Source organism: Phyllobates terribilis, unplaced genomic scaffold, assembly GCF_046119375.1.
Source record: "Phyllobates terribilis strain yellow unplaced genomic scaffold, ASM4611937v1 Scaffold_1__5_contigs__length_1240528914, whole genome shotgun sequence".
Taxonomy (NCBI): Eukaryota; Metazoa; Chordata; class Amphibia; order Anura; family Dendrobatidae; genus Phyllobates; species Phyllobates terribilis.
The window spans coordinates 801,970,095-801,992,492 of NW_027362761.1; the positions used below are offsets into that span (position 1 = coordinate 801,970,095).

General features: G+C 44.3%; 1 protein-coding gene across 3 annotated transcripts in view; it reads right to left on the minus strand.

Annotated features, from left to right (window-relative positions):
• The window catches only part of SHROOM3 (shroom family member 3), a 461,578-nt gene that overhangs the window by 53,145 nt on the left and 386,035 nt on the right, over positions 1-22,398 (minus strand). For all 3 annotated transcript variants that reach the window (XM_073637099.1, XM_073637100.1, XM_073637101.1), the window contains 2 exons: positions 9,648-9,767; positions 2,586-2,717 (listed from right to left, as the gene is read on the minus strand). In XM_073637099.1, coding sequence (XP_073493200.1) covers positions 2,586-2,717; positions 9,648-9,767 — 252 coding nt within the window. The remainder of the gene's footprint in view (positions 1-2,585; positions 2,718-9,647; positions 9,768-22,398) is intronic.

Here is a 22,398-nt window from a genome sequence, read left to right on the forward strand (position 1 = left end):
GGTCGGGCATGTGCACTGTTGCTCCATTCTGAAGCTAGGTTCACATGACTGTATTTTCAATCTGAATGCTGTTTATGAAGAAACAGACAGCACATGGACAGCACTCGGACCAATATTATTCAATGGGGCAGTGCAGATGAGGATTTTCTGCGTGTGAAAAAATATTGCAGCATGCACTAGTTTCTTCTGTGTGCCCATTAGTCTGCGGGTACGCCAAAAAAGAAATTCAATACGGAGCCACAGTATTGCATTCAATATTTACAGATACATTGTAATTCTTTAACAAATGAAACTGTATGTAGTGTTATAAATGTTTAATAATTACTGATGTGTAAAAATGGATTACAGGTGGACGGTATGCAGATGACAAAAGAGAAAAATATCAGCTGAGTTTTCTGGATGAAACACAGACAATTTTTTATACGCTTGCGTGAACTTAGCCTAATAAAAGTGACACATTCTGCCAATTGATGCGTGTCCCAATGATTGTACCTTCACAATCTGTAAGTTATCAGCTATCCTGTAATTTATAGAATAAAAGGGGTTATTTCCATTATGACTAGTAAATGCCACCACAAAGTGATTTTTGGGATTCTAACTGTAGGGCAGGGACCCCGACGATATTGAGAATTGAAAAACCAAGATGCTGGTTTAGCAAAGTTTCCATGAATTATGCATTTAATTGAATGAAAATGTGCTGCTGTCCCCTACACAGGCAGTGGCCAGGTGCGCAGCTGTGCAGGTAAAGCAGTCCTAAATCAGCACTCCTTCATTCTCAGGATAGCGGGGGTCCCACCCAGACCAGTCACACAGGGATGATATATACTAATGATGTGAAAATATTTTTTTAAATAAAATCTTAATTTGGACATCTTCAGGAACCAAAAAGTCCTGTGTGTCACACATGCTTTGCACTATGCAATGCCGTGAAGAAAACCTAAAGTATAATTATACGATCCTAATTGCTAAATATAATTATCATGATTATAGAGGTTTCTTTCCAAGAAGTAATAATGGCTGTTTTACAGAGCACAGGCCAAACATTCCTTAAGAAAAGAATTACTTTTGAAAATTGCTAATTCAGCTACAGCTCAGAGTGTACATCGTAATTCTCTAAGAAAACATCTTCTTCACCTCACAGTGTCTTGTGACTACAGAAATGCAGCTCAGTTCCATTTTAGTTTTGAAAAACATCCCTTTTTTCAATCCGAAGTCATTTACAAAGCACAGTTCTGTAATATATATGTATATATACAGGTGCATCTCACTAAATTAGAATATCATCAAAAAGTTAATTTATTTCAGTTCTTCAATACAAAGAGTGAAACTCATATATTATATAGAGTCATTACAAACAGAGTGATCTATTTCAAGTGTTTATTTCTGTTAATGTTGATGATTATGGCTTACAGCCAATGAAAACACAAAAATCATTATCTCAGTAAATTAGAATACTTTATAACAACAGCTTGAAAAATGTTTTTAAAATCCGAAATGTTGGCCTACGGAAATGTACGTTCAGTAATTGCACTCAGTACTTGGTCATGGCTCCTTTTGCATCAATTACTGCATCAATGTGGCGTGGCATGGAGGCGTCAGCCTGTGGCACTGCTGAGGTGTTATGGAAGCCCAGGTTGCTTTGATAGCAGCCTTCAGCTCGTCTGCATTGTTGGGTCTGGTGTCTCATCTTCCTCTTGACAATACCACATAGATTCTCTATGGGGTTAAGGTCAGGCGAGTTTGCTGGCCAATCAAGCACAGTGATACTGTTGTTTTTAAACCAGGTATTGGTACTTTTGGCAATGTGGACAGGTGCCAAGTCCTGCTGGAGAATGAAATGTCCATCTCCAAAAAGCTTGTCGGCAGAGGGAAGCATGAAGTGCTCTAAAATTTCCTGGTAGACAGCTGCGCTGACTTTGGTCTTGATAAAACACAGTGGACCTACACCAGCAGATGACATGGCTCCCCAAACCATCACTGATTGTGGAAACTTCACACTAGATCTCAAGCAGCTTGGATTGTGTGCCTCTCCACTCTTCCTCCAGACTCTGGGACCTTGATTTCCAAATGAAAATTGGAACTCTGGGATCTTGTGAAGTGTGTCAATGACTGCCTTCTGGACATCGGTCAAGTCAGCAGTCTTCCCCATGATTGTGGAGCCTACTGAAACAGACTAAGGGACCTTTTTAAATGCTTAGGAAGCCTTTGCAGGTGTTTTTTTTGTCAATTATTGTGATTTACAGAGATGTGTTTTCATTGGCTGAGAGCCATAATCACCAACATTAACAGAAATAAACACTTGAAATAGATCACTCTGTTTGTAATGACTCTCTATAATATATGAGTTTCACTTTTTGTATTGAAGAACTGAATAAATTAACTTTTTGATGATATTCTAATTTAGTGAGATGCACCTGTATATATGTATATATATATATATATATATATATATACATATATATATATATATATATATATATATATAAGTAAATAAAACCAGCTAATTTAGGGAAAAACATTTTTTAATATTATTTGTGCAGTGAAATGTGGGCAGTGACAAAGCAGGTCTTGGGCATTTTTCTCACCTTGAATGGTAAGCCTGGTGCCATGGAGATCCTAACGTCCCCTGAGATATTTGCATCATGCTGGGATTCGTTTGGTTCTCCAGTAGCTTGGATGAGTGCCAGGAATGGGGACGAGGAATAGACACACTTTGCCTATAGAGACATTAAAAATACACAGTGCAAATTAGAAATACTGTCCAAGATTCTGTCAGTAGATTTATGTAAAAAAAAAATATTAATGCAAAAACAACATAGAAGTGTTAACCATAGTAACACAAACAAAAAAACAAGCAAAAAAAACACAGTGACTATTTTCTAAAGACATTGGCACTTTTTGTTTTGCAGTCATTACTCTTTAAAGGGACTCTCTCAGCATAGAATGACTGTTCAAACTAAGTCCCGCAGCTTGGTGCTTCACAGTGGGACCAATCATTTATATACTCCTTCCCACCTCCTTGTTTTCCTTTTATCGCCGCCCTCTTTGATTGACAGCTCTGGCTTGATAGAGCCAGAGAAGGGAAGAGATAGATGGAAAACAAGCAGGTGGGAAGGTGTATATAAATGATTGGCCCCGCCATGGAGCACCGAGCGCCTGTACTTGGTTTGAACAGGCATTCTGTGCTGACAGAGTCCCTTAAAGTCATTCTGTGCCACAATCACAATTTATATCTAATAGACAGGATGAGTGATAAGTTGCAGATCGCTGGCGGCCCCATTGCAGGGACCCTCACTGATCACAAAAATGAGGGTACCCTGTCCCCTGTTGAAATGGAAATATGGTTGAATGTCTGCACTATTGCTCTCATCATTGTCTATGGGACTATCAGAGATTTGAATGGAATGTTAGTGTGCAATGGAAGATTTTCTTATAAATGGGGGGCTGTGGTGGGACCCACGCCAATAAGCAACAAATTTCCAATCTTGTAGATAAGTAATAACCTGTGATTTTTTCATAACTTTAAAAAATTCTCAAAAAGCATTGCTCACACAACCACCTAACTTCTATGAATTTTGCTTTCTATTGGTAGGTCATTCTACTCATAGAGACCTGTGGAGCGCTGTATCATGTGCATCACATTTGTGACTGATGTACTGGCCCTATAGGAGTTATTCTGTAACTGTACTTGCTCCTTTCCATCATGCTGCATAAGCTAACAATAAGTATTTTAATAGCAAAAAGGGCCAGCACCATCTTTCTTCTAAAAATAATAATTTTTATTGTATCTAATTAAACATAGACCACTTGACTGATGCATTTCAAACCATAAAGATCCTTATTCTCAGTCATCTATATCATTTTTTCCACACATACATTGGAAATTTTCTACCTCCAGATCTACTATACTTGTATAGCAATTTCCTAGTTGACATCTTTAAAGCGGCCATTAGTGATACAACTAGACAAGTTATTCAATATAATGTGTAATCCATGACACGTAACAACAGATGTTCAATGATGTGGGGCGGCACGGTGGCGCAGTGGTTAGCACTGTTGCTTTGCAGCGCTGAGATCCTGGATTCAAATCCCACCAAGGACATCATCTGCAAGGAGTTTGTAAGTTCTCCCCATCTTTGTGTTCTCCTCTCTCCTCCCACACTCAAAAGACATACTGATAGGGAATGTAGATTGTGAGCCTCAATTGGGAAAGTGCCCATAATGTCTGTAAAGCGCTGTGGAATTGATGGCGCTATGTCAGAGAATAAAATAAATAAATAAATGTTAAAAACATTAAACTGTGACAGATGTCCCTGTGTAACTGTGCATTAGAGGTTGATACAACTTACTTTTAGTATAATCTGCATTTTTTCTGAATACCCTATTTATAGTGGTGTATACATTAAGAATGCACAAAGACATTGCTGTGTGAGTAAGTTTTGGGGCAGCAGTGTCATGGTTTGTTTTTGGGCTGTGTCCTGCTCACATTTAAGCTTTTGCTTGTAAAGGCCCCGTCACACTAAGCGATGCAGCAGCGATCCCGACAACGATACGACCTGTCAGGGATCGTTGCTGCATCGCTAATACATCGCTGGTGAGCTGTCAAACAGGCAGGCTCACCAGCGATGAGGGGAGCAGCGATATCGTGGAAAGAATCATTCCACGATGTCCTGCCCCCGTTACCAGCCTGCTGCTTAAGCAGGAGCAGGCTGGTAACTATGGTAAATATCGGGTTACTAAGTGCGCGTGTGCCCCTAGTAACCCGCTGTTTACCATGGATACCACTCTGCTACGGTGCGCTGGAGCCTCCGCTCACCGTAGCAGAGTGGTATCTATGGTAAACAGCGGGTTACTAAGTGCGCGCGTGCCCCTAGTAACCCGATATTTACCATGGTTACCAGCCAGATCGTTGGTCCCGCTGGTCACACACAGCGATGTGTGCTGGCCAGCGGGAGGCCAACGACCAAAAAATGGTCCAGGACACTTTGCAACGATCAGCGACCTCACAGCAGGGGCCTGATCGTTGAAAAGTGTCACACATAGCGACATCGCTGGTGAGGTCGCTGGTGAGTCACCAAAACCGTGACACAGCAGCGATCTCGCTAGCGATATCGCTTAGTGTGATGGGGCCTTAAGGCACTGAAAAGAAGAGATAAGATCTCCCAAAGCAGCACAGAAGACAATGATAATCAGCTTTTGATAAGAAAGTCTTTGTATGCATCTTGATGGCAGGATAAGCACCCAAAAGCCATATATTTAAAGGAATTGTCCACTGTTTGGACAACCCTATCTTAAAGAAGCACTCCAATCAAAGTTTTTATTGCTTTAATCTGTTGCAATTATCACATTATATAGCACTGTGTACTTACAATTGCTCATTTTGCTTTCAACCCAGCTAATTATTCTCTTTTCTCTGCTTTATGTAGAAACAGGAAGTCTTTTCCCTGCATTTATCATTCCTATCTTCAACTCCATACCCAGCTCCTCTGCCATTCCCCCTGCCATAGACTTTTGCAGTGACTCATAACTTATGCAGAGAATATTGACCCCCTGTTTCTACATAGAGCTTAGAAGGATTCAGCTAGTCAGTTCTTAATCACGTGATGTCATAGACCCAATGGAAAAGATAAGAATTAGTTGGGTAGAAAGGCAAAAGGAGCAATTTTAAGTACACAATGCTACAGTGGGGAAAATAAGTATTTGATATACTGCCGATTTTGCAAGTTTTCCCACCTACAAAGAATGGAGAGGTCTGTATTTTTTATAGTAGATATACTTCAGCTGTGAGAGACAGAATCTAAAAAAAACAAGAAAATCACATTGTATGACTTTTACATAATTAATTAGCATTTTATGTTGCATGAAATAAGTATTTGATACAAACAGAAAAACAGAACTTAATATTTGGTACAGAAACTTTTGTTTGCAATTACAGAAGTCAGACGTTTCCTGTAGTTCTTGACCAAGTGTGCACACACTGAAGCAGGGATTTTGGCCCACTCCTCCATACAAATCTTCTCCAGATCTCTCGGATTTTGGGGCTGTCGCTGGGCAACATTGAGTTTCAGCTCCCTCCAAAGGTTTTCTATTGGTTTCAGGTCTGGAGACTGGCTAGGCCACTCCAGGACCTTGAAATGCTTCTTACGGAGCCACTCCTTAGTTGCCCTGGCTCTGTGTTTCAGGTCATTGTCATGCTGGAAGACCCAGCCATGACCCATCTTCAATGATCATACTGAGGGAAGGAGGTTGTTGGCCAAAATCCTTCTTCTTCCTCCAAACACGGTGAGTGGAGTTGATACCAAAAAGTTCTATTTTGGTCTCATCTGACCACATGACCTTCTCCCATGCTCCCTCTGGCTCATCCAGATGGTCATTGGCAAACTTCAAACGGGCCTAGACGTGTGCTGGCATGAGCAGGGAGACCTTGTGTGCTCTGCAGGATTTTGATCCATGACGGCGTAGTGTGTTACTAATGGTAATGTTTGAGACTGTGGTTCCAGCTCTCTTCAGGTCATTGACCAGGTTATACTGTGTAGTTCTGGGCTGATTTCTAACCTTTCTCAGAATCATCCTTATTCCATGAGGCAAGATGCATGGAGCCCCACATTGAGGAAGATTGACAGTCATCTTGTGTTTCTTCTTTTTTTCTAATAATTGCGCCAACAGTTGCTGTAGCCAATCACAGCCTTGTGCAGGTCTACAATTTTGTCCTTGGTATCCTTAGACAGCTCTTTGGTCTTGGCCATGGTGGAGAGGTTGGAGTGTGATTGATTGAGTGTGTGAACAGGTGTCTTTTATACAGATAACGAGTTCAAACAGGTGCAATTAATTCAGTTAATGAGTGCAGAGTATGAGGGCTTCTTAAAGAAAAACTAACAGGTCTGTGAGAGCCAGAATTCTTGTGGGGGGTAGGTGATCAAATACTTATTTCATGCAATAAAATAAAATTATACAAATAAAAATCATACAATGTGATTTTCTGTTTTTTTTTTAGATTCTGTCTCTCACAGTTGAAGTGCACCTACGATACAAATTACAGACCTCTCTATTCTTTGTAGATGGGAAAATTTGCAAAATCGGCAGTGTATCAAATACTAATTTTCCCCACTGTAGCACTGTGTACTTACAATTGCTCATTTTGCCTTTCTGCCCAACTCATTCTTGTCTTTTCTAATATGATGATTGCAATATATTAGGAGGATAAAAAGTTTGATGGTACTGCTTCTTTAATTGCTATTGTCCACCAATAAATCTTCTCTCCTGGATGGCCGAGTTCCATCTGAGGGACATCAGTAGCCCATTAGAGGCTGATGATTTCCTGCAGCAATCATGTGACATAACAACATAACACAGGCACCGGGAGACCCAGCTCCAACATTGCTGATGTGGAGCCGGTGCATGAAGTGACCCTTTAATGAGTACCATTTAAATTATGTTTATGTTTGCAAAAATTCTTGTCTGTGACCAGTTTGTAAAGTAAATCACACATTTAGATAGTGTTGATCTATGGCACAGACCAGATATTTTTCCTGAAGGACTCAAATCCATGGATAGAAGCATGCCTACTCCTCCGCACATCATCTTTAGATGATCTACATGGATATCCGCCCCCTCACACAAGGACTAGAATTCCTCATGATTTTGTTACTGTAAAGAAATGTTTACTAAAGCGCAATTGTTAAGGTTTAAATGCCTTTAAACCTTAACAATGTCAGACATAAGTCAAACTTCCACTTTTCATTTCGATATATTATTCTCTGCTATTATAGTACTAATCTTTTTTATTAGCATGAAAACAAGAAATATATCTTCTGTCCATTAACCATCCAATTGAATGTAATGTGTTCTTGTTTTTAAAGGGATTGTCTTATTTTTATCATTTTATCATAAGTATTACATATTGATAGGTTCTACTGTATCTTGAGAAGGGAACCCCATGGTGCGATCTCTTAGAATCAGGTCTGTGGAGTCGGTAAGCCAAACCTCCGACTCCGACTCCGGCTCTTCAGTTTCCATGACACCGACTCCGACTCCACGACTCCGACTCCCTCATACATGGCTCATGTTTAAGTGATAAATTTACTCAGCTAAAAGTCTAGACCCTTAGATCAGGAATAGCACAGACATTTCATAACTTTCCCAAATTCTTCTGAAAAAAATATTCCCCACAATCTGCATTGAACTATTGTACCCAATTTATTATATATTTTAGGAGTTGGAGTCGGTCCATTTCATACCGACTCCGATTCCGACTCCACCAAAATGGACACTAACTCAGATTCCACGACTCCGATTCTGACTCCACAGCCCTGCTTAGAATCCTATCAATATTTCATATATATCCGAGTTTGTTCAAAAAGTATCTGTCCCAATGATATTATACTGAATTTATCTTTGTGCTGAGAACCTCTTGAAACTGAATACTCTGCAATTTTCAACACTCCCATAGAAATAGGTGCAGAGAGTTAGACACGTGCGCTCACTTCTCCATTCTTTTCAAGTGCGTGCCAGTGCCCCGTTCTTCAGATAGATGCGGGTGTCTTATTACTGTCATTTTTTATGACACAAAATTCCCTACAAATGGACTTCCCGGTTCACCTCCTGGGACCAAATCTAAGGGACACATATGGCAAATTGTATTGATATGCTAATAATGGGGTGAGGGTAGTTGCTTAAACCTGGAAAAATATCCACGCTCCATATTATACCATATTTATTTTTCTGTCTTGATAACCTGCTGAAACATCTATTTACATATTTGTTAATGATATTTGTAACTTTCTATTGTTGTCTACTTTTATATGTTTTCTACTATAGTAATAAGGTTTAATCTGCCATCAAAGTATGAATACTAGAGTGGCTGAATAGGTTAGATATTTTCTCGAAGTCACCAGCTCTGTTGATATGCAACACAGTCAACTTCATCACTTGCCGATACGGGTTGCGGCACTCTGCTAACCCTTGCCTATAGGCCTATGTAGGAGAGAGCAGCTATGTTTTTCAAATCTTATAATACTCCTTTAAAGGGGTTGTCTGCTTTCAGAAAATCTGGATCCCCTGGCCCAGTTTGTTATAAAAAACAAGCACCCTTCTGGGTCCACCATTGAGTCTCTGTTCTGCAGCTGGTGTCTGATATTGGCTGAGGTGTTGACATCACTGCAGCCAGTAACCATGCTCAGTCACTCCGCCGTGTAGACAGAAATCCCTGTTCAGAGCCGATGAGCTCAGTGATTGGCTGACGCTCTGTCGAAGTGACATCAGCGCTGCAATCAATATCAGTGGCAGAGACTCAGCTCTGTACCTGGAGATGGTGAGTGGTTTGTATGTTTTTTATAACAAACAGTGCATGGGGACTAAGATTTTCTGAAAAGGCACAATCCCTCCAAGTAGAAGGTAGCGTTAAATTTAAAGCAAGGAAGCCACTCCAGCACCATTGCTCTGGTATTTTGGCCAATCTTTGCTAATTGTTCGGCATTGATATATTTGACCCCTAAGGACCACTTAGGCCAATAAGTTCCTGCTTTGATTCAGTTTCTTTTCAATTATGAATGAGCCTATTTAGAGTCCTAGGATCTGTAGCCTGGATTTACATGCAAAGCCGAGCATTCGGATCAATGATTATTCTCTACTGCTTAATGACTCCTTACCTGTTTCTGAGCTTCAGTTTAAGTCCGTCTCCTGGGCATACTCCAAAGCTGATGGATGCTTTGTCTTTCGTGGGTTCCAAGCAAGTGTCAGAACATTCCGTCTTTTCAATGAATAAACCTCTGTAGATGAACAGAATATCAATATATGAGTTTAAAGTGGAGAAAGGGATAATCATTAGGATTCAATTATGACAAGTAAAAGTAGATATATATTTTGCTGAAACACTAGTAATTTACACAGGTTTCCCATTGAGTACAGTAGTCACACTAAAAACCCCACCTGGAATGCTAAGGCTAGAAGTGTAATAAGAAGCAAGCTATGAGTTAAGCTTGCATATCTGAAATAATTTGCATTCCGCACATGTTGAAGAAAAGTCATTTAAATCTCATGCAGGTGCCGAACAGGCAAATTCACATTTAATTTGTAGAAGAACGACATTTTTCACCTTAAATAAGAATGGACCTGATCTCTTCACCGATTGTGTTTTAAGCTTATTATCTAAGCTGAAAAGAAAGGCTCTGCTTACATCACACCTGTGGCGTATTTGTGGCTTACATGCTATATATGCCATGTATGGTATATGTATATGATAAATATCTAGGCTGGACATATGGAACTGTATGCCATATTGCCATAATTGACTGCCATTGTAAAAAATGCACACTGTGCTAAGTATGCTCGCTGCTGATCTATTTTAATGGGCTCATTCATGTGATTCTGCACTGGGTAATTTAACACTTATACTGTGGATAGGTGATAAATTGTTATTGTGAGAAATCATCTATAAGGTGGAAATTGCTGAAAGGCAAAGTAATATTTTTTAGGCTAATAAACATAATTTACTCTATTAATTTGTATTAAGTATTTTACTTATTAAAGGGAATCTATCACTCGGTTTATGCTACCTAATTTGAGAGCAGCATGACATAGGAGCAGAGACCCTGACTCCAGCAATGTGTTACTTACTGGACTGCTTACTGTAGTTTTGATAAAATCACAGTTTTATCAGCAGGTGATTATCACTGGAGGCCTAGTAAACCTGCCGCTTTGTGGTCATCCATAATCATGAGCTCTGTATAACCCTACCGAAGGACAAAGCGACGATTTGTGACATAGGAAGTTGATTGGCTCATGTTTTGCTTTATGTACATAGAAGTATCCAAATTCTTCATTAGCTTTAGCAGCCCATCCCTGCTTACATGAGAAAATTTACTGCTGACAATGACTTTAATGTCCACATGAAGGATGCAAGTCAAATGTCAATTGATTGTTGAATGTGTTTATGGTCAGGAATTGTTGTTCATGCACCTGATCATTGACCAATGTAAAAATACCCTTGATAATTTATAAAATATTCCAAAGATGTAAAGTGGCCTATTAGATGCAATATTTCAGTCTTAAAGCAATCCAATCAAGATAAATGAAGTATAGATGCCAAAAAAACAATATGTATTTCAGTTCATTAAAACAATCAGTAAAAACAAAGTACTAAAAAAGGAGGAGTAAATAGAAGGATCCCACCACAGTTAGTAGGTTGGGAGTATGACTGAGGGTATGAGCAAGGTAATAGACAGGTATCAGCACATACAAGGATAATATAGAGGCATAGAAGGCCTATCCAAACAATCAGAAAAAATCTGTAAAGTGTCGCATGCAATAGAAAAATAATAATAATACAGCAATTAGTGATAGTGAGGACCCAAGGTATAGAGTCACACAAGCTCAACGGTATAAAAACCTGTCAAGAGAATAAACTATCAATAGAGGCTATAAAGTGTTGCGTGCAATATATATAAGGAAACAAAGTCCATATGTGGCACCCCAGGGGTCTGGTTTCCACAGTAATGCAATGTTATGTCTGAGAGCAGGTGGGAGGTCTCTTGGTCAGGGATCTTTTGCATGCCACACCTCCTGCCCAGTCCTGGGAGGGGAAGAACTTCCCCTATATAAACCTGGGGCTGAGGCAGGGTTAGAGAGTTCAGAGGGAGAGTTCAGCCAGGAGGGCTGACAGGGAGCTGTGGCTCCGGCTGGGCCCAGCTCCTGGGCCATGCCAGAAGTAGAGAAGAGAAGCAGCATAGGAAGAAACAACAGGAGATCTGTGGGAGCAGTGTTACAAGGAGTCAGGGGCTGGCAGCTGCAGAGCTCGCCCTGACTGAGAAGATTTCTTACCGGACCCGGAGTCCGAGGCTGTGGGGACTAACTCCTACCCAGCAGCAGAATCCGTCAGGCAGGGGATTTCAGGTCCTCTGGCCAAGAAACCCGAAGGCACGGTCACACGCATGGGACCAGCACCGCCGTCGTGGAGCGGAAGCTACTAGAAGGCCCCGAGTCACCGGCCATACGGGTGAGCACCACACGGTACACTCAGGGACGTGGGCTACTTATACTCGCTTCTAGCAAGGTAGCCAGAAGAGTACAGTCAGTTTGGGAGGCCTACAACTCCGCCTGGCCAGGGGAGATCCCATCTGCTCAAGGACTGACCAGGCCCCAACCGCTAGCCAGTACTCCGGGAGGGTCTATCTTTGTCACCAGTAAAGACCCTGAACTACACCGCATCGTCTCTGAGTGGTTCCAGCTACCCCCGTCATCCACGTCGGCTGCCCTGAGGCCATACCCCTCCCGTTGGGGGTTATACCATCTACGCTGCACTATCCTACCACCGGCCTCAGCGGTCTGCCCTGCAGCGGCAGCTCCATAGCTGCATTCAACGGGTGGCGTAGTCGTCCATCATCTACCGCTGATACAGCGCCACTTAGTCTGACTCCCTGGGCACGGACCGGATCACCGCCACGAGACTACAACCCTCAAGAGATCCGGCTCCGGGTAAGCTCCCGCGTGCGCAACGCAGCGCGACACAGGCCCAGGGGCGCGTCAACTTTTGGCGTAGTCGGCAGGATTTCGTGCCCGCAACCACCGGGTACTGCGTGCCTGAAAAAGACTGTTCAAACTTACCTGTGGTGAAGATTCCCGCCATCCGGCGCCATCTTCCGCTTCCTTCCCTCCATCGGTGGAGTTTTCCCGCCATCCGGCGCCATCTTCGGCCTTCTTCCCGCCATACGTGGAGTTTTCCCGCCATTGGACGCCATCTTGAGGACGCCGCGCGGGAAGAAGAGGGGCGTGGACTCCGAAAGCGCGCGAGAACTGAAGCCCCGCCTCACGTCCGGACGTTGCGTAAGGTCCTGGAAGGAGCCGAGCAGACGCCGACGTCACAGGAGCGCGATGGAAGGTCCTCAACCCTGACGATCCACTGCGGAGCCGCGGCCTACGGAAGAGGATCATCGCAAGGTAGGCCACGGTCCACTAGGGGGGAGAAGGATGTCGGATACGGAGGAGAGCTTCACCGCTTCAATCCCCGCCAGCGCCACCGCTGTTGCGGTCATGCCTTTCACCATGCCCTATATCCCGGGGGCAGCCTGGCTACCCCAGTACTCAGGGGAGTCACATACCCTGCATGACTTTAGAGAAAAGCTGGATAGCCTCTTCCAGGTGTACCCCCTCACAGAGGAGCAAAAAGTGAGCATCCTGGTGGCCCAATTAACCGGGGCAGCCCAAAGGGAGGTAAAGTCCTGGCCACCTGGGAGGAGGACTGTCGCAGAGATACTAACCCAGCTAACCGAGGAGGAGCTGCAGTACTACCAATACGAGGAAAGCCAAGAGGACCCGGACGGGTCTGAGGACTACCCTCAGGAGGGAGCACAAAGAGGACATAGCTACTGAAGGGAAGTAGCGTGAATAAAGAGCTGTAAATAGTTACCCGTAAGGGTACAAGGACTGCTGCTAATTAAAACATGGTCCCCGTTAGGATTAGTGAATTGTTCCCCATGTGCCCCTATCTTAAACCAGGCTGAGGACTGTGAGCAGCCATTCCTTATCCCCACTGGCCGAGGACTGAGAGCGGCCATATCCTGTAAATAATTATGTGTTTCTAGTAATTTATGGGAGTCTTTGGTGGATTTACCGGGAATCCTTTGTACATGGTTGGAGCGTAACCCAGGACGGACTAAAAGACTGTTAAGGACTCGGGGCAGGACAGACCCCTACCTGGTTACGTCTCCCTGTTTTGGTGAAATGGACACCTTGCTTTTCTTCAAAGACTGCACCCGGTTGCGGACACGCCGTAACCATCTTTATGTGTTTTTCTTATTGTATTATTATTGTTTATACCTTGTTATGTTTTTCTAAAAATATGTTTAGTCCCGGAGTACTAAATTTCACTAGGGGGGAATGTGGCACCCCAGGGGTCTGGTTTCCACAGTAATGCAATGTTATGTCTGAGAGCAGGTGGGAGGTCTCTTGGTCAGGAATCCTATGCATGCCACACCTCCTGCCCAGTCCTGGGAGGGGAAGGACTTCCCCTATATAAACCTGGGGCTGAGGCAGGGTTAGAGAGTTCAGAGGGAGAGTTCAGCCAGGAGGGCTGACAGGGAGCTGTGGCTCCGGCTGGGCCCAGCTCCTGGGCCATGCCAGAAGTAGAGAAGAGAAGCAGCATAGGAAGAAACAACAGGAGCTCTGTGGGAGCAGTGTTACAAGGAGTCAGGGGCTGGCAGCTGCAGAGCTCGCCCTGACTGAGAAGATTTCTTACCGGACCCGGAGTCCGAGGCTGTGGGGACTAACTCCTACCCAGCAGCAGAATCCGTCAGGCAGGGGATTTCAGGTCCTCTGGCCAAGAAACCCGAAGGCACGGTCACACGCATGGGACCAGCACCGCCGTCGTGGAGCGGAAGCTACTAGAAGGCCCCGAGTCACCGGCCATACGGGTGAGCACCACACGGTACACTCAGGGACGTGGGCTACTTATACTCGCTTCTAGCAAGGTAGCCAGAAGAGTACAGTCAGTTTGGGAGGCCTACAACTCCGCCTGGCCAGGGGAGATCCCATCTGCTCAAGGACTGACCAGGCCCCAACCGCTAGCCAGTACTCCGGGAGGGTCTATCTTTGTCACCAGTAAAGACCCTGAACTACACCGCATCGTCTCTGAGTGGTTCCAGCTACCCCCATCATCCACGTCGGCTGCCCTGAGGCCATACCCCTCCCGTTGGGGGTTATACCATCTACGCTGCACTATCCTACCACCGGCCTCAGCGGTCTGCCCTGCAGCGGCAGCTCCATAGCTGCATTCAACGGGTGGCGTAGTCGTCCATCATCTACCGCTGATACAGCGCCACTTAGTCTGACTCCCTGGGCACGGACCGGATCACCGCCACGAGACTACAACCCTCAAGAGATCCGGCTCTGGGTAAGCTCCCGCGTGCGCAACGCAGCGCGACACAGGCCCAGGGGCGCGTCAACTTTTGGCGTAGTCGGCAGGATTTCGTGCCCGCAACCACCGGGTACTGCGTGCCTGAAAAAGACTGTTCAAACTTACCTGTGGTGAAGATTCCCGCCATCCGGCGCCATCTTCCGCTTCCTTCCCGCCATCGGTGGAGTTTTCCCGCCATCCGGCGCCATCTTCGGCCTTCTTCCCGCCATACGTGGAGTTTTCCCGCCATTGGACGCCATCTTGAGGACGCCGCGCGGGAAGAAGAGGGGCGTGGACTCCGAAAGCGCGCGAGAACTGAAGCCCCGCCTCACGTCCGGACGTTGCGTAAGGTCCTGGAAGGAGCCGAGCAGACGCCGACGTCACAGGAGCGCGATGGAAGGTCCTCAACCCTGACGATCCACTGCGGAGCCGCGGCCTACGGAAGAGGATCATCGCAAGGTAGGCCACGGTCCACTAGGGGGGAGAAGGATGTCGGATACGGAGGAGAGCTTCACCGCTTCAATCCCCGCCAGCGCCACCGCTGTTGCGGTCATGCCTTTCACCATGCCCTATATCCCGGGGGCAGCCTGGCTACCCCAGTACTCAGGGGAGTCACATACCCTGCATGACTTTAGAGAAAAGCTGGATAGCCTCTTCCAGGTGTACCCCCTCACAGAGGAGCAAAAAGTGAGCATCCTGGTGGCCCAATTAACCGGGGCAGCCCAAAGGGAGGTAAAGTCCTGGCCACCTGGGAGGAGGACTGTCGCAGAGATACTAACCCAGCTAACCGAGGAGGAGCTGCAGTACTACCAATACGAGGAAAGCCAAGAGGACCCGGACGGGTCTGAGGACTACCCTCAGGAGGGAGCACAAAGAGGACATAGCTACTGAAGGGAAGTAGCGTGAATAAAGAGCTGTAAATAGTTACCCGTAAGGGTACAAGGACTGCTGCTAATTAAAACATGGTCCCCGTTAGGATTAGTGAATTGTTCCCCATGTGCCCCTATCTTAAACCAGGCTGAGGACTGTGAGCAGCCATTCCTTATCCCCACTGGCCGAGGACTGAGAGCGGCCATATCCTGTAAATAATTATGTGTTTCTAGTAATTTATGGGAGTCTTTGGTGGATTTACCGGGAATCCTTTGTACATGGTTGGAGCGTAACCCAGGACGGACTAAAAGACTGTTAAGGACTCGGGGCAGGACAGACCCCTACCTGGTTACGTCTCCCTGTTTTGGTGAAATGGACACCTTGCTTTTCTTCAAAGACTGTACCCGGTTGCGGACACGCCGTAACCATCTTTATGTGTTTTTCTTATTGTATTATTATTGTTTATACCTTGTTATGTTTTTCTAAAAATATGTTTAGTCCCGGAGTACTAAATTTCACTAGGGGGGAATGTGGCACCCCAGGGGTCTGGTTTCCACAGTAATGCAATGTTATGTCTGAGAGCAGGTGGGAGGTCTCTTGGTCAGGAATCCTATGCATGCCACACCTCCTGCCCAGTCCTGGGAGGGGAAGGACTTCCCCTATATAAACCTGGGGCTGAGGCAGGGTTAGAGAGTTCAGAGGGAGAGTTCAGCCAGGAGGGCTGACAGGGAGCTGTGGCTCCGGCTGGGCCCAGCTCCTGGGCCATGCCAGAAGTAGAGAAGAGAAGCAGCATAGGAAGAAACAACAGGAGCTCTGTGGGAGCAGTGTTACAAGGAGTCAGGGGCTGGCAGCTGCAGAGCTCGCCCTGACTGAGAAGATTTCTTACCGGACCCGGAGTCCGAGGCTGTGGGGACTAACTCCTACCCAGCAGCAGAATCCGTCAGGCAGGGGATTTCAGGTCCTCTGGCCAAGAAACCCGAAGGCACGGTCACACGCATGGGACCAGCACCGCCGTCGTGGAGCGGAAGCTACTAGAAGGCCCCGAGTCACCGGCCATACGGGTGAGCACCACACGGTACACTCAGGGACGTGGGCTACTTATACTCGCTTCTAGCAAGGTAGCCAGAAGAGTACAGTCAGTTTGGGAGGCCTACAACTCCGCCTGGCCAGGGGAGATCCCATCTGCTCAAGGACTGACCAGGCCCCAACCGCTAGCCAGTACTCCGGGAGGGTCTATCTTTGTCACCAGTAAAGACCCTGAACTACACCGCATCGTCTCTGAGTGGTTCCAGCTACCCCCATCATCCACGTCGGCTGCCCTGAGGCCATACCTCTCCCGTTGGGGGTTATACCATCTACGCTGCACTATCCTACCACCGGCCTCAGCGGTCTGCCCTGCAGCGGCAGCTCCATAGCTGCATTCAACGGGTGGCGTAGTCGTCCATCATCTACCGCTGATACAGCGCCACTTAGTCTGACTCCCTGGGCACGGACCGGATCACCGCCACGAGACTACAACCCTCAAGAGATCCGGCTCCGGGTAAGCTCCCGCGTGCGCAACGCAGCGCGACACAGGCCCAGGGGCGCGTCACATAGATAGTGCTGTATACAACCTTGAAGCAAAAAAGATTAAACCTCAATATGGTACCACTACCACAGAACCCTAGGAAGACCAGGTGTTATGACGAGAAGACATATAGCTGAGTGCTGGTTAAAATACAATATAGACTAGTGTCAAGAGAGATCCATTCAGCATAAAGCAGACATAAGACATCATAACATGGCAGGTATATAGGGAGTGGAGGGAAGAGGCAATACAACCTGGTGACTGTGAGAAAAGGGACAACCCCAACGCACGTTTTGCGTTCCGCTTCTTCAGGGGGAAGGAGGATCCTTCTATTTACTTCTTCTTTTTTAGTACTGTGTTTTTACTGATTGTTTTAATGAACTGAAATACATATTGTTTTTATTGGCATCTATATTTCATTTATCTTGATTGGATTGCCTTGATAATTTATGTATTAAAATGAGAGACCAGTTTTAATATTCAAGTAAAATACACCAATGCTTTGATTCTTGAGTGGTCAACCTCAGAAGTCTGCTACAGATAACTTCTTTGATTTTCTATAACTTTCCAGCAAAACTACACTTCTTTTATTGATAGATTAACTGTATGTCCTAGAAAGGCAAAGCCAGGAACCCATCTACAGACAGCTGTTGCGGGGTACTTGCTCTTCATCAGTGCACAGCAGGGTTTGGCTGTTGAAGGCTTTGCCTTCTGAGAGTTAAAACTAAGCAAAGGTTTATTTTCAGAGCACGGCGGTCCAACGGGATATCTGGACTGAAAACACTTCACTGTAATTGGCTTCTCCATGGTTTTACTGCTCCTTTGCAGCAAGAGGGTCAGTTCTCTATGGCTATAAATCATAAAAGAAGTTTATCTAATGTTTTGAGCATGTTGATATGTTTAATACAGTCATGTCAAACAAAGTATTTTATTTCTAACAAAGGCAGATCTTCTGGGTACTATCTAGGAAACATTATAAATCTTACATGTCTGTGTCTTCTTAGTCGCTATTTTATGGTTAGATGAGAAGCAGATTACAGTTTGGTACATATAGATTAAGTGTGAACAAAGAGGCAGAAGAATTTCACAGAAATATTAATGGAAAAAGTAGTGACAACTAATGGATACAGGTCTATAGTGCCACCAACTACATGATATGGGTTTCTGTTAAACTGTACATTAATTATATACAGTCCAAAAGTTTTAGGTAAGTGTAGATGTGGCACTCTGCTGTTCACAGGTACCACAGGACCCAGGGTGCATGGACGGACTTCTCCACAAGAGGCCCTCATTACATACAAACATCTCCACCCTTCCACCTCATACCACCAGAGGGAGCCCGTTAGGGATATATATATGGAGGGTGGAGCTAGTCAGTCAGTCAGACAGAGTCAGAGAGTCTGAGAGCGTGCTGACGCTGAGAGCAGCGAAGACGCAGCACGTCTGCTGCTGAGTTCTGAGGGCCCTGAGTGTGGCCGACGGCAAAGAGGAGAGGAGAGAGGAGTTGAAGGGGCAGAGGAGCATCATAGGCTCACCCCGAAGATACAAACCGGACACCGGGTCCGCGCCTGCAGGGTCCTTTATACCCAGTAGGGACCACCGGCATTCCAGGAGGACTACAAGTCCCTGGCAGACCTGAAGCTAGACCCATTACAGGACCAGGAACCACGAAGGCCACGGCGACCAGGGATAGTGGTTGCCAGCAGAAGGTCCCACTACCAAGTGACGGGTGAAGGAACAGCACGACACATAAGCTAGGCCCAGTTGCAGGCTGGCCAGGAGCATACAGAGAGGCAGACACGGACCAGGAGGCCTTATACCCGCTCACTGGGGAGAAGTCCTGAAGTGCACCCATCCTACTGAGTACCCTGGACGGTACCTGACATCCGCACCAGTAAAGGTATTGAAGCGAATCCCCTGTCTCTGTCAGTTACTCCTGCTGCGCCATCCCGCCTGCACTACAAGCCCCAGCATCACCATCCACCATCAAATTCCACACTGCCCTGGGGGCCCGCTCCGCCTGTGGGGAGCAAAACATCCCAGCTGCCATCCCATCACCCCCCGGAGGTCTGCAGCAGCACTGGTAATCCTTACCAGGTACCACAGGTGGCGTCACAAACTATTTACTTTATTTTTATTTCTATCCAAGTTCCAATCCCCTTTTTCAAGAGTGACCCCAGGGTACAGGCCCGGGAGCCGACCACCGCGACATCCCCAAACCAGGCAAAGGCCCGGGTACCGAGTCGTCCCCATCCCCTGGGCGCGTCATAGAGAAAAATGCTGCCAAGTAAAAATGCTTTAAAAACTAGCAGTCTTAATAGTTTATTTTTAGCATTTATCAAAATGTAAAGTGAATGAACAAAAGAGAAATCTAAATCGAATCAATATTTGCTGTAACCACCCTTCGCCTTCAAAACAGCATTAGTTCTTCTAGATAAACTTGCACTTGGTTTTTGAAGGACCTCAGCAGGGAGGTTCTTCCAAATATCTTGGAGAACTATACATATATTAATGTAATCCCACAAAAACAAAATCTAGTTGAGACCAGAGCTCTGTGTTGTCCATATCATCACTTTCAGGACTCCTTGTTTTTCATTACGCTGAAGATAGTTCTTAATGCCATTTGGCTTCATGTTTGGGGTCATTGTGCTGCAAAATAAAAATGGAACCAATCAGACGCCTCCCTGATGGTATTTTATGATGAGTAAGTATCTACCTGTATTTATCACCATGATGACCACTTCTGGACAGACTTCTATGAACTATGGATGGGTGTAGCTGGTTCCCACTGGTTGCTGCCAGTTCTGAAATGATAGCACTGCTGATGCAGCCTAACGTATCTGGGCCCTAAGGCAAAATTTGTTACCGATCATATGCTATAAGGTCAACACGAGTGATCTCTTATGTAACACGGATATAAATCCACATCAATTTACACTACAATAGAAGTGAATTGGTTTTTCAAAATTGAAGTGGAAAAAATCAGCTGGAAATGAAAGCATGGAGCAGAATTCAAATCTACAGCCTGCACATCATTATGTGGATTTTCATTGTGATTTTCACCCTATTCAATGCTTAGTAAATAGAGTAAAATCAGCAGCGAAATCTGCAATGAAATCCGCACGTAACACATGCAGTTTCATTGCGGATTTGTCACGGTTATGTTGCAGATTTGTAACCAAATTCGAGGCAGGAATTTCCCGCAATGTCTAAACATAGCCTTATAATTACTCAATTTCTTTACAGTATAATTGATATGCAGGATATTTTTTTTGTTAAAATTTTTTAAAAAAACAGTATCATCACATTAATCAGCTGTATCCTATTAAGCCTGCCATACACTACATGGCTGACAATCGAACGATAATTCGCCCCTATCGTTTGGCTGGTTCTCCCGTACAAAGGAGCGCTCATTCTGCCCCCATACAAAGATTGTCAGCTGGACCTGACGATATAGGCTGGTTCAGACAACAATAGTCTAACGTGTATGGGCAGTGGCGTAACTTGAAGCTTGTGGACCCCAATTCAAAATCTCCAACGGGGCCCCCAACTAACACAGGTCTTTAATAGGAATAGTCTTTTCATATAGGGCAACTGGACCTTTGGGGCCCCCCTAGTATCTAGGGATCGGGTTCAATTGCAATCCCTGCACCTATTATAGTTACGCTGTGTATGTGGGAATTTAGTAAACCATTGTGTTAGTCATTTATTTTGGCTACTAGTAGTGGTAATTTCCCAGTAGTTTAGAATCAAGGTAAAAAAACAAAGATGTCTAGTATATGCTAGTGATTGACCATAATAACTTAGGTTATTATTACTATTTTTTAATTACCACTATTACAAACTTGAATTACTACTACTACTATTACTATTGAATTATAAGCAGTCACTTATGAGAGAGAGAGAAAAATTGAAGGCGTCCATGACTTTTTTGAAGCGGAAGAAACTTATACAGATTAGTTTGACTGTAATTATCATCATTTTACAGTTTATAGTGAATGCAGCCAATGTTTTCATAGCTGAATTATTGTCTGTAGACATGTATCACTTATAAACATAGATTTATTATGGTTTTCCAATGTGTCTGTCAAAAATATTATAGTAGCTGATTTTTTGAAAATTGCAAGATTTACTATTTATTTAGATTGTGATATGGAAAAAAAAAATAATTAAAATCCTTGTAACATGAAAATCTGATTTAAATAACAGATTGATTTTATTTAAATGGAATATATAATCAAAAATTATCTATATCAGCTTTGTATCACTGGAATCATAAGAACCTGGTTAATCATGTTGCCAGATCGTTTTTACTGTGCAATGACTGATATAAAACAAAACTCAAAAAAACAGCGATGGAATTGTGTGGAGTTTTTCTCCACCATTTCACCGCAATTGGAATTTTTTTTCTATACATTATACAGTAAAATGAATGGTGTCATTACAAACTACAACTCGTCTTGCAAAAAAAACATGGAATCATAGGGCTATGTCGATAGACAAAATTAAATACGGTAGTTATGACTCTTTGAAGAAAGGGAGGAAAAAAATCTAAGGTGTAAAAACAAAATGTGACTGCGGCAGGAAGGGAATTAATAATGATCTGAACACTAAAGAAAATTATTAAAAAAAAAAAACATATAATTTATAGTTTATTAAAAAGGCACTTCTTTCGTAAACTTTTATATTATTCTCTTTGCATGGTTCTCATACTTTATCCTACCTGCAAGTTGCTGGGAGCTAAATACTGTGACCTTATCTTGATCAGAGAGCTGGTTTTGTGAACTTGTAAAAAGCTGCTTCATCTAGAAATAGAATAGCCTGAGGGCCCCTGAAGGTAATGGGGTTTTAATACTCCCTTCTGTTTCCCACACAGATAGATTTAGATGCTCCACAATCAATCAGTAACATATCACACTCACGTTGTGTCACTTCAGAGAACCGTGTACATCACTAGTCTATGCAAAGGAAACCTAAGTATTTCCAAAGGGTTGTATCAATAGGGGAAAAAAAAGAGTCTACTTTTTGCCAGAAACAGTCACTCTTATTAATCTGCCTGGTATTACAGATCATC